We start from the raw sequence: 12,887 nt of genomic DNA, 5'->3' as shown, positions 1-12,887 counted from the left end.
ACTAGGAGAGTTGCAAAGCTACTGTTCCTAGTGACACGCAGCCACTACCCTTAATTTTCTAGGCACAGTCAGTATTGCCAAACACGTTAAGTGATACAATGATGTGCTGAAAGGGCAATGAAATGTTTATTCTTAACAGTTCAATTATAAATGTAAATCTTACTGCATTTTATATATTGTGGTCATTCATTAGGGACTTGCTGTCATTTTCTTCTCCTCCTCTTTTCTTCTTTGAGACAGGGTCAGACCTACTTGTCAGGAGAGTGGCTTAACTCTTCCCTCCCTTGGGAAGAAAGCATGCTAAGTTCAACCTCTGTATTTAAAAAAAAATAAATAAATGAAATCTCAGATGTTAGAGAAGAGTTGTGGTTCTCTTAATTCCTTTTTTTACTAAATACATCAATATGCCGCATTTTGACAGTGTAGAATTTTTCATGTGGCATTATAAAGCTTTATTATGAAAACTCTACTGTATTCTTGCATTGTGTGCAATGGATTCTGCTCTCTAATATGTGTTACACTTCCCTGGACAGACCTTGCTCTGAAATATTAATTGCTAATCAACGTACTGGGGAACTGCTGTTAGAAATTTCAGCTCTATTTAACGTTCTTCCCTTTGGTCCTAATGTACTCTGAGGATATTACTTATATTTAAGGAGAGAGATGGAAGTTTTCTTGGGTTAGTAATTGAGATTCAGAATGCTTTTTTTAGGTCTATCTTCCTAGCATTAGGAAAACCATTTTTCTTGCATGCATTTGCAGGGAACTACTTCTAAAAGAATGTTTTTATTGTGTTTCTGTAAGACAGTCTTGTTTTGAGAACACAGTGGTGGTAGGTACATAATAAACATTAATGAAGAAGTTTTACAAATTTTACTATTTATCAGTTATGGAATTCCTGATAAGTTGAAATGAATCTCTGCTTATTATGCACTTGCAAAGTGATGGGGCTAAATTTCAGTGACAGACCTTTCAGAGATCAAGGTAAATAAGCAATTTTATTTAAACCTCATCATCAGTGGAAGAGTACATTGGACTTGCTGTAAGTTTTACTTAGTCGTTATAGAATCATAGAATGTTTTGGGTTGGAAGGGACCCCTAGAGGTCATCTAGTCCAACCCCCCCGCAGGAGCAGGGACACCGCTAACTAGATCAGGGTTATCCATTATGACTCTTTTATTACAGCTCTGCTTCCGCAATGGACAGTGAACTTTGATCTCTGCATTTGTGTCCAGTTGTGGTGGTGGTTGTGTTATGATCCTTTTCATTGCATTGATGCATTTGAACTTATTTCTAAAAGCATGAGATGTGTATTGCAATTTGCACTAATTACTTCCTCGGTGTCTTGGTTGCTCGGTGCTTGGTTCCTCGGTGTCTTGGTTGCTACGAGGAACTCTTCAGTGCTTTTGCTGTTCGCTGTTCCTCACACTTGCTATGTAAACAAGTCTTTTTTGCCAGTCTGATGGCAAAAGTGGTCATTTATTCAAAAGGTGTTCCATGAAAATTTTCTAAACCAGTCCTAGCAGAAGGGAAAGGAACCAGAATTCTCTCCCAGATGATCACCTGTCAGCTTCACAGTCATTTAGGATCTTACGGTATTTGCACACCACTTGTGTTCTTGGTGGTAGAACTTCCCCAGGAGAAGGAAGAAGTGCCTTACTTCTGGTCTTGGCTAGGTCATTGTCCGAGACAGGCTTGCTTTAGAACGTCATAAAGCTAAGGAGGCTATTTGAACCCAGAATCAGCTCATTTTATGCAAGGCTTGAAGTAATCTGTTTTGGACCTGTTTGAAGAGCGGCCACCAACCACCTGTAATTCAAACAACAGCTGAAGAACCTGCCTCCTGGATTGGTATTTATAGCCACAAAAGGAGAGTAGTACCTAATTTCAGGTATATCTTTCTCAGCCATGCTTTGTCATCTAGTTAATTTTGGCTTCCATTGGAAAATAAGGAATTTTGCCCATGTGCTGTGCTCTTATGATTGCGATAATTTTTTAGTATTGATGTTTCTAGAAGTTACCAATAAATTTTCCTGTGGTTTAGACTCCTAATGTTGTGAGTTTTGGTGGTTTTGGGGTTTTTTTTTTTTTGGTTTTTTTTTGGTTTGGTTGTTTTTCCTCTTATGTTATAACGATGATCTAGCATATGGTTTTTCTAGTACTCTCCCTTCCTGCAGGTTCTTCCCATGGAAGGAAGGAATGTTCTGTTATTATTTGCTATTATTCAGAATAGTATGGATTTTTTTTTTTTTTCCTAAAATTGTGTCATGGTTGTATCCATTTCTTTAGCTTATTCTTAGGAGTAGGGTTGAAATTTGAATTTTAAATCTGTTCTTTCAGCTGAGTTAGTCCGGGCTGTCACTTCAACAATCCTCTGCAGATACAGAAAGAAATGAGGTGAATGCAATCCAACAGATTTGATTGCAAACACAAAAGTAAGCTGTAGGATAATTTTGCCAACTAAGGACAAATAGTGTGTTTTTGTTAACAGCTGCTGCTACTTGATTTGAGTAAAAGATCACCCACTGTGTGCTAGGAATTCATGAACTGCTTCCTGTTATGAAAAGAGCTATTAGGTAGCAGAACTGAGCAAATGATTGAATATGCTAATATCTTATTTAATTTATACAACATACATAAAGCAATATGCATTGGTTTTGAGTTACTGCTTAAGCCCTAAAATGTAAGGATTTAACATAATCATTATTACCACATATATTTCCTACTATATTCAGCATTTATAGAAGATTAAAGTAACTGAAAATAGGGAATGTCCAGTGTGCTTCACTGGCACTGGTTGTTAAGACTGCTAAAAGAGGTCTGGGGCGACAGTTTTTAGAAGTTCAAAGATGCTGCTGCTCTCAACCCAAGTGAAAGACCCACCAAAATGGAAGTTTAGGCTGCAGAAGGTTGTTTCAAAAAAGAAGCAAGTGTAGGTACGTAAAGCATTGAGCTTCAGCAGTGAAGCAATATGTAGTGCTGGAACACTAGCATCGCAGTTAATTTATGTTGGAATACAGTTTGCATAAGCACCTGAATTTTAATATAGATGAAGCTGTCAACATATAAGTGATCCATACAGTAACTAACCTTCAAGCAGTACTCAAAAGCTATATATATATATATATATATACACACGCTTAAGGAAAAATATCCTGAAAGGAGGCTGTAGCGAGGTGGGGGTCGGTCTCTTCTCCCTGGCAATGGGTGATGGGACGAGGGGAAATGGCCTCAGGTTGTGCCAGGGCAGGTTTAGGTTGTACATCAGGAAAAATTTCTTCACCGAAAGGGTTGTCAAGCACTGGAAGGGGCTGCCCAGGGAAGGGGTGGAGTCCCCATGCCTGGAGGTATTTAAAAGCTGGGCAGATGAGGTGCTTAGGGGCATGGTTTAGTGGTGGGATGGCAGGGTTAGGGGAATGGTTGGGCTTGATGACCTTGGAGGTCTTTTCCAACCTAAATGATTCTATGATTCTGTGATTAGACACATATATCAAATGTAAATCAGAAGCAAGGCAAAGAGATAGAAGACAAATGAAAAGGAATTTAGCTTCTTGAGAGTTTTAAGATAGCTTGGACTAATTTTTATCTTTCATCTTTTTTAAAAACACTTGGAATGCAACTCTGAGAAGACGTTTTTAACCTCAGTGTTTATGTTCAATTAAAGTGACATCAGAAATCGCTAGAAATGCTGCTGTGCTCCGTTATGCGGGTTATAGGTTTTCTCACAGGTTCTCTGATTCCAAGCTGGGGAAACTTTAAAGTTTACATACAGAACCTGTCTTTTACTTGAGGACACAAAAACCCATGTAGTTTAGCATATGGCAGTGAAAATACAGGTTGGTGGTTTTTTTGGTTTTTTTTTTGGTTTTTTTTTTTTGCTTTGAATTTCTCGATCATTTTTTATATTGGCAATAATAACTTTACAGTGAAGTTGTCTTCTCCCAAGTAGGAAAGGATTTTACTAAGAAGTCACCACTTTGAGATTTAATTGAATTTGATAAACCTTTTGATTTTTATCTTATCTCCGAGAGTGTGCATTACTTGAGACTTTCTGGACAGGAGCTATATGTTCATGGCACTGTGCTGTGCATGTTGGCAGTAACATCCTCAGAATCCACAAATAATAATTGTAACTAAAACCCAGTCACAGAATCACATCTGATCCAATCTTTTGCCAGCATTAAATTCTTTCTTGCAGCATATTTCCTGATAATTATGTTGTAGAATATCACATTGGCTTATCCCATATGTTAGTTAATTGCTTTGGCTTGCTTATGAATTTCCACAAAGCTTCTGAAAACTGTTTTTTAATCTACTGTAGTCACCACCCCCATACCGTGCAGAGGTTATTCAGTGAGAATTCCAAGTGGGTGATTACGGTAGCAGAGCTCCAGTTATTCTGATAGACACTCACAATCAAAATTGTGAGCTATATAAATAAAATGTGTAATGGAAAGAAGGAAGAATTTTATCTTTGGAAACTCCGTCGTTTAGCTTAAAAAACAGGTTTCATCTCCCCTTACTATTTTCAGAAATCTTTTCCATGTATTATTGGTTTTGAAAATGACTCTATTGCCTTTAATTTCCATTCAGTGGTTGGAAGATTAAAATGATAAATCAGAATTCTTCTGAAAATTAACTTGTTTGGACTAAAGGATCTGAATTCAACACTAAGTTGTGCTTTAGATTTGTGCTTTAAAGGGTAGAATTACTTAATCATAGTTCTGAAGAAAGGCATGGCGTTGAAATACTGTTGTATTACTACTTATAATGTTACTTACTTTAGCAGAAAACAGTTTGCTTTGTAGCCCATCTTGTGACATAATGCTGACATGAAAATTGTCATTATAAGTAACAATGTGGTATGTCCTGGGAATTACACAATTAGTCTTATTTATCTTCCCTTCTATAAGATGACTGTGAAGCACTTGTCAGCTAACTTGTGAACAAAGATCAGTATGTGTGTTATATGACATGAGGCAGTAAAAGCGGTCTGGAAACAGTATGTCTATATATAAAATAAGGTGTCATTCTGTTGCAAAGCGCTGTTGTAACGATCCCTAATACTGTGTATTGCTTTGACAGTTTTGTGTGCTGCATATCAGATGCTGAAGGGGAGGCAGACCTAAGAGAACACCTAGTCAGTGTGCTTTTTATTGTAGAATTGGTTTCCCAGTGTGAAGTTACTAATTTTTTGTATAGTAAAGCTATAGACTCTTACAACTCACTTCTGACCAATTACACAGCCTAAAAACTTTTCATACTTGGGAGAGTTACTTTTTCCTAATACATCTGAGTACTGAAATGTTTCAATTTGTTACTCAACGATCCCAGTTCTATATTGTGCAACAACTCCCGCTTATGCTAAAGCTTCTCCTGTTCAGATATCTGTCAACTGAATTCTTCCCTTCCTTCTCATATCTTACCTTTGCATGATCACTCGTCATAAATTTCTTTCATGACACTTTTTTGCTTTTGAGTTTTATGCCTTACTCATGTTTTTGTGGATGTTTCACACACATATTCCTTGATCATAGATGTTTCAAAACAATACAAATTACTTTTTTTTTTATTTTTTAAGAGTCCCTTCAAAACAATTCTCCCAGGTAGTAGCAAGTATGTTTTCCTCATGGATTTAAATGCTTAACGTTGCATCACAAATGAAAAACTGAACACACGACATCTATTTCTTCATGATTAAGTCAGTGAGACCATAAAGATAAGTGTTGAAGAAACCTTTCCCACATTGTATTTAATATGGGACACCAAATAGGATTTAAAACACTTTTCAGTTAAAACGTGCATGCAGTGATACAAGGTGATGCTATTGCACTTAGTAGTACATTGAGGAGAGCATGAGAAAATAATTGAGAAATAGCTTGAGAAACTATTTTGCGTTGGGACCGCACCACAGGTTTTATGAGGATTTAAGTTTTTTAATAGTCATGTTATAGTGAGTTCAGTAATATAGTATTATTGAATTTAATGGACTTTAAAAAAAAATAAATAATGACTTGCACATACCACAATTATTCCTGCAACATATTTCAGGATGAAGGACCCCAAAGTTCTTCACAGTGCACTGGCTAATTCTCTGTGGGGTAAGAAAGACTACAGCAAGTAGAGAGGGGTTTTAAGCAAGTGGTGTGTTTTGAAATAGAAGTTATGAGAAATGAAAATAGAGCTTCCAAAGAAATTTTGAATGTAACAGCTCTTCGGGCAAGTAAGATTTGTGGTAAAGACTTTTAGTGTATTATAGTCAATTTTTGCCACTTTTTTCCCCAGTGAAAAATTGAGTGTCAGGGTTTATACAGCTTGGAATTGTGAAGAATTAAATTGTCAGGAAATTACAGTTTTGGGGTTATCAACTTATCAAGATTGCTGATTATTGCAAAAAACATCTTCCATCCTCAACTGAAGCTACAAATGACAGAGGAACCTTTACATTTCTTAAATTTTATTTAAGCCAAACTAGAAACAGGGAGATGCTGTGATTTGAGCCAGCAGGGAACATATTTGGGATTTAAGTACCAAAGGAAAGGAATAAATCTGATGAGTGAGTAATATGAGAAAGTCTTTCCTTGTGTTTATATTGATCAAATATATCAAAGTGCTGCTAAAGAAGGCTGATTTAAAAGCAGCAGTGGGTAGGTGACTGTAAGCTTGTTAAGTCTGAGACTTTTTCAATTTATTTAAACTACCACTGTTGCTTGAGGAGGCTAATTACAACACGTAGCTTAATGGTCGAAACCATAGATCTTCATGTTTAATGTTTTGAAGTTTCAGATATGTATGCATTAAGATTAATATTTCTTTTAAGTTATCTTGAAAAAGTCACGAAAACCTGTGTTAGCCATCGTGGTGGATTTAAAAATGTAAAATCCGTTCATCACTTATAATCTAATAAAAAAGGCATTTTCAATCAAGTCCTTGTTCTTCAAGATGAAATTCTGTTTCTTTGAATTTATAGGCTTTATAATCCTCACCAGAAGGCGGTAATAGTCCAGACTGAAAGATGGAAAGAAGACTTTGGGCTGGTGCTGCAGATCACCACCAGTGAGGACCATGGGTAGAGGTCCTGAGTTCCAGCTGAACTTTGAGTCTAGTACTTGTTCCCAGTGAAATGTCCTTGCGGAGCCTTCTCGTAGGAAACCCAGCACACCTTCATGTGGACCTTGCTCCTTATTGCAGTTTGGATTTGGTCCCAGCCTTTTGCAGCTCCCAAACCTGTTAGACAACATCTTCAGATCTTTCTCTTAATGCTGTAACACCAGAGCTATCTGGCAGTGACAACCGGAGCCCTTGAGCTGCTGTTAGGTTGCAATGTGGGCTGCCCAGCCTGCAGGTAGGAGGCCATAGTCTTTATGCCTGGGGCAAAGGCGCGTACCAGGTGTAATGGATTCCTGTCTGATTTAAATGGGTGAATTTACCTACTTTGGATCTATCTTTATTGTGGACAATAGAGTGTTAAGATTTCATTTCTGCTAAGTGATACCTTATTTACAAGAGTTGAGTTAAAAGCTGTCTCTGTGACTCTTCTTTTGGCTATCAAGTACTGTATGGTTCCAAGCTAATTGTTTATCAGTCCTGTTCTCTGTAGCCCCTAAATGAATATTACTTGGGCTATTAAAGGAAAGCAGCCATCTTAGCACAGGATGTGGCTGTATTATGTTAATGTTGTTTACTACTTCACATTATTACTTGGTGAAGTACACAGATAAAAGCCAGCAAAAAATACAAGTTTAAATAAGCTGGGGATGGTGGGAGAGAATGCAACATTAAAAGGAGTAATGAAGGTATAACAAAATTAGATTGGCTAGGCTGGGGAAGGTAGGGGAAGATTCATCATTATAAAGAAAAAAGAAAGTGCAATAAAAGTACATTGATTAATAGACATTAATTGATTCTGTATCTGATCCTACCTAACCCTTTTTAGAAAAAAGCCACCAATCTGTAAGGTGTTCCTGCATAGAAGACACATACACTAAATGGAAATGTATTTATTAGCTCTGGAGCCCTCAACACAAGAAGGACATGGAAGTGTTGGAGCGGGTCCAGAGGAGGGCCACAAAAATGATCCGGGGGCTGGAGCACCTCTCCTATGAGGACAGGCTGAGGGAGTTGGGCTTGTTCAGCCTGGAGAAGAGAAGGCTGTGGGGAGACCTGATTGTGGCCTTTCAATACCTAAAGGGGGCCTATAGGAAAGACGGGGAAAATCTTTTTAGTAGGGCCAGCAGTGACAAGACAAGGGGTAATGGTTTTAAACTAAACCAGGGTAGGTTTAGACTAGATATAAGGAAGAAGTTCTTTACAATGAGGGTGGTGAAACACTGGAACAGGTTGCCCAGAGAGGTGGTGGAGGCCCCATCCCTGGAAGCATTCAAGGCCAGGTTGGATGGGGCTGTGAGCAGCCTGATCTAGTTAGCGGTGTCCCTGCTCACTGCAGGGGGGTTGGACTAGATGACCTCTAGGGGTCCCTTCCAACCCAAAGCATTCTGTGATTCTATGATTCTATTTAAAATGTCTTCAGGGGCTCGAGAGAGTTTATTTGCCCACTATGCCTTTCCCTCAGTCCTTGCAGGATAGATTTGAATAATATGTATGTGAGTACATGGGCGTAGTTAGTACAATCTAGTTAATTGAGAGGAAGATCTCCAGGAACTCCTGCGTTCCAGTCCAGTGAGTTACTGAGCAGCCCGGGGCCATTCGCTCAGCTTCTGTGCTGTTCTCCTGGTGCTCAGCTGCCAGCAGCATCTCGGGGAATAAAAATATGAGGCTGGCTTAATGTGCTTCTGTGGAATTTCAGTGCTTACAGTGTATTGGTATGTGGTATTAGCACATAGCTCTGTAGCTAAAGAAGTAACAAGGAATATTGTCATAAATTTGCCACTGGATTAATTTAGTGAGGGAGTATAGTGTCTGCTTCCTAGGACAAAAGAGCCTTCTTTCACTGCTCTCCAGATCCAGCTACGCCTTTCGTTTGTACATTGATGGGAACTTGCAAAATTAGCAATGAACAATTCCTTAGTTAATTGTTGCGCTTCATCCTTTGTGGGAAAGCGAGATTTAATGAAATCTTTTGTGTGATTAGCTTCTGCACCAGATTAGCAAATGTGAAGGTAAGCTGTCAGGTGGTACCAGCTGAGCAGAGGGGTTGCTGTGTCCGGTGTGAGCTCCCTGGGACACGGAGCTGTCAGTTTGGCATCTTGCACGCTGCTGGTGGCACTGGGGGAAGAAGTCTCTGGTGCGCGCAGCCAGTTGCTGGCGTGGTCTTGCAGGGCCAGGAAGAACACGGCTGCTGTGCGCTCGTCTCGCTGCGTGAGACTGATGCTTCTGGTGGAGGTAGACAGTGCCTGCAACTGGGGAGGTTACTTGGAAATTTGGCGTGGGGAGAGAAGAAGGGGTTCCTAAAGAATTGAAAAATTTAAGTGGTTTTTGAAAGGTTTAGCAATCTTTTTACTTAAAACCAAATGAAATGACAAAAAACGCCAAGCAGATTATCAAATTGCATTTTTTTCTTCCACTTTGCTTATTTTTTTTGACTTCTGTTCAAATAAGCTTAATTTTGAGGTGATATCTTGCATACAAAGGGCTTACTTTCAGCGTGTTAATTTAGTTCTGTGGGAATGTGCACTATACTATGATTTTACAGCGTTTCCAGCCTCAGCACTGAATACAGGCTATTTCTTAGTGCATTAGACAGATGTTCATGTTTGGGGGTTTTGATGTTGTTCTTCAGGAAAACTTTCAGTTACTTGGAAAGTGCTTCTAAATGAATGGATTATGCTTTTTGCAGTGCTGTTCAAAAGAAACACTCTTGGTTTTTAAATGAGTTTCTGGGCTGTTTACTGGAAACTTTGACTCGTGTGTAGTCTCCAAAAAGGTGTTGATTGGAGCAAGCTTTGCCATTAGACGAAGTAATTCAAACTTATTTCGTTATTCAAATACACCTTACAAAACTGAAACGGCATTTTTAAAATGAAATAAATGAGATCAAATATAATTCAAGCGTTTTGGATCAGACCATTCTTCCATTGACTGCAGCAGCAACTACTTTTGTAGCCTTCCCCAGTGGTTTTTTTTTTTGGCGTTGCACAGATTGATACAGGTCTAAAATACTGGGGTTTAATCTTGCTATAGAAAGCTGTAGTGATGTGGGTAGGAATTTTTTTCATAATATCAAGCCTCAGTAGGAATTTTTTTTTTTTAAAGGATTTCACATAGTGCCTGCTTTTTAGTCCCTTTTAAACAGGGTTTTGTTGGGTGTGTTATTTATCTGATCTGCAGAGCAGAAAAAGGGAGCCTTCCTACTTACAGATGAGCTGCTATGTTTTCAGAACCTGCAGATGATGTAGGCAAAGGCAGGCAGGCTCATTTGGCATCAAAGTGGTCCAGTTACTTTTGATAAGAAAAACACAAGTTTCTTTGATAAGAAAAACAGAAGTTAGAGCCCTTAGAATGAAACTAAAAAAATACAAAATCTGAAAGTTTTCTGTTCAAAGGCTGCTTTTCAAGCTTTCAATTCATACCCCATCTTTTTTGATTTATGCTAAGAAGTGAAAGGACTGTATTTTTTTTAGTATTAATTAGAGACCCAGTAATAAAACTGATTTTTGTTGGGGGTTTTTTGTACCGCCTCCTCCCTATTACTCAGAGTGAGTTTTGTAGAGCGTGAAGAAAATGGAAGTTAAGTCTCCTAAGTCAAGCAAAGGCTGGTGCCTGTCACAGGGCACAGTAGTAAAGGAGGAAAACCCTTAATAGGGGTATTTCAGCTAAGGGTAGTATGGCCTAATAAACAAAACAAAAAATTCACTTAGGTTTCAATTCAGTAGTGCAGCACAGGGTGCTTTTACTAAAGAAGAAACAAACTTTGTTAAGTCCTTTGAAGCTATGCAGCTACTTTGATTTAGAAGGTTTAAGACTGAAATAATTCTGGTTCTGTATGTGAAATGGTGTGAGTTTTACTGTGTTTAAAAAATAAATTCCAAAGGCTCCTGTGTGTCATCTAAAGTTCAGAATTCTTTTTTACTCATTGCTACATGTTGCTACTGTAAATGATTACTTGTAAGAACTTATACAGAAATGATTTTGTGCCAAGATTAACCAAGAGTAATATGAACTTTGTTTTTGTTTTCAGTCCAGAGGAGCTTCCTGTCCATGATGCAGTGATAGAAAAGGTAAGTCCAGTGTCTTCCAGTTTTTTGACTGGGAAGTAAACGTTTACAGATTTACGACTTTTAAATATAAATCATTGCGAAATGAGGAGATTAAGCATTTTAGTGATTTGCATTCCCAAGGAAACACGTTCTAAGTCCCATAAGGACTGTGGTCCTTAGGCCGTGTTAACTCGCCCACGGGTCCCTTGGGGCCCACGCAATCTTACATTTACTAGTTGCAATGAGACATGGGTTTTCCTCACCCATTATATGACCTAGTAAAGGAAATGGAGCTGTTTAAGCGATCACACCCGGCTCTGCCCTGAAAGAGAGAGAGCCACTGACTCTGTGTCATGAGCTGTCATCAACTGTGCTGGGTGGATGGGTTGCCCAGATGAGGTGGTGGCTTTGATGCCGAGGTGTACGTTACCATCCCCCGAGGAGTGTAGCATGCTTTTCTAGTTTGGTAAATGGTGACAAATATCCTGGTTGCCACTGAAATGTGGTGACCTCCCTTGCTGTGTTCAGCTGATGAGCCAGGTGTGTTCTGGACATGCAAGACCTGTCAGCAGCTGGTGCAGGCCCTAGTCCAAAAATCCTTCTGTTGCTGGAGGGTACTGGAGGAGAAGTTTGGGAACTGATGTTCTGGGAACATGGAATGTTTTTGTTAAAATGATTGGGAACTGAATTTCTACATGTCTGGGCCTAAATACTATTGGTATTTCCCCTTGTTCTGTCACGCCCATTGTTATCTCCAAGACCAGATCAGATTCTTCTGGTTTGTCCATATTTATCTTCTGTATTATCAGAAAACTCACAACAAAGTATTTAAAGCTGTAAGTTTGAAGTTAGCCCCCTTGGCTGCACAAATCAGTAGAATGCACGGAAAAGGGACAGAATGGTTTGCTCCTTGAGTGTTAAGAGCAACAGTGTTTCTAAAAACGAGTAATTTTGAGCTTCAGTATTGGCCTAGTAAGAACTTCTCATAAAAGAGAAGTTTTGCATTGATTCGTGTGTGTTTCTGCATATGCAGCCTGAAATAGCTGCTTTTTCCTGCCATGTTCCATTACATTTAATAACACAGCGAGTGTATGTACAATTTCATTTCCATCAGAAGGACACGTTGGGGTGGTGAGTCTATGAGCATAAATATTGGACAGCTTGCAGTTACTGTGGTATATGTGTTTTGAAGCTCCGATTCACCGTGGCTTTGTAGTTAGCCTTAAATTACTGGGGGAAAGTAAGAGTCTCAGTTCTCTGTCCCATACTGTATTCATGCTGCCTCAGACAAAATGTCAGCATAGAAACTATTTATTGAATCAATGTTGGATTGCAAATCTAGTGTCTTTTTATAATCATACAGTAATGTTTCTGTATTAGACTCCTGGTTATACTCCTGATGGTATCCTGACCTCTGCTGGTTTGAGGCTTATCATGTCGTCTGTCAGCCGTGTTTGAATCTCTACAATTGTCAAGATATCATTCATAGGATAATTAATGTGTCATGTTAATGTAGGCTAAGACTAAAAACTTTCTGTGCAGCATCTTTTAAAGTCACTTACTTGGCAGATATATTTATGCTTTCCTTTTGCCTTACTTGTGAATTTTAAAAAATATTCCTAAGTCGTGTTTTCATTTCATTTGCAACTTAGGTGAAGGGTTGTGTATCCTCGTGAATTTTGATTCTCTCTTCATATACATTCTAGTGTAAAGCTTAAGCTAGGTATTCTC

General features: G+C 38.7%; 1 protein-coding gene across 4 annotated transcripts in view; it reads left to right on the top strand.

Annotated features, from left to right (window-relative positions):
* Positions 1–12,887, top strand: part of USP6NL (USP6 N-terminal like) — a 130,116-nt gene that overhangs the window by 64,601 nt on the left and 52,628 nt on the right. For all 4 annotated transcript variants that reach the window (XR_004841288.1, XM_035889158.1, XM_035889159.1 and 1 more), the window contains exon 4: positions 11,138–11,177. Coding sequence is in view for 3 of the 4 variants with exons in the window: in XM_035889158.1 (XP_035745051.1) it covers positions 11,138–11,177 (40 nt within the window). In the remaining variant the exon portion in view is untranslated. The remainder of the gene's footprint in view (positions 1–11,137; positions 11,178–12,887) is intronic.

The sequence above is a fragment of the Egretta garzetta genome, unplaced genomic scaffold (assembly GCF_000687185.1).
Source record: "Egretta garzetta isolate BGI_Z169 unplaced genomic scaffold, ASM68718v1 scaffold291, whole genome shotgun sequence".
Taxonomy (NCBI): domain Eukaryota; kingdom Metazoa; phylum Chordata; class Aves; order Pelecaniformes; family Ardeidae; genus Egretta; species Egretta garzetta.
This window is presented reverse-complemented; position numbering and strand designations above follow the sequence as displayed.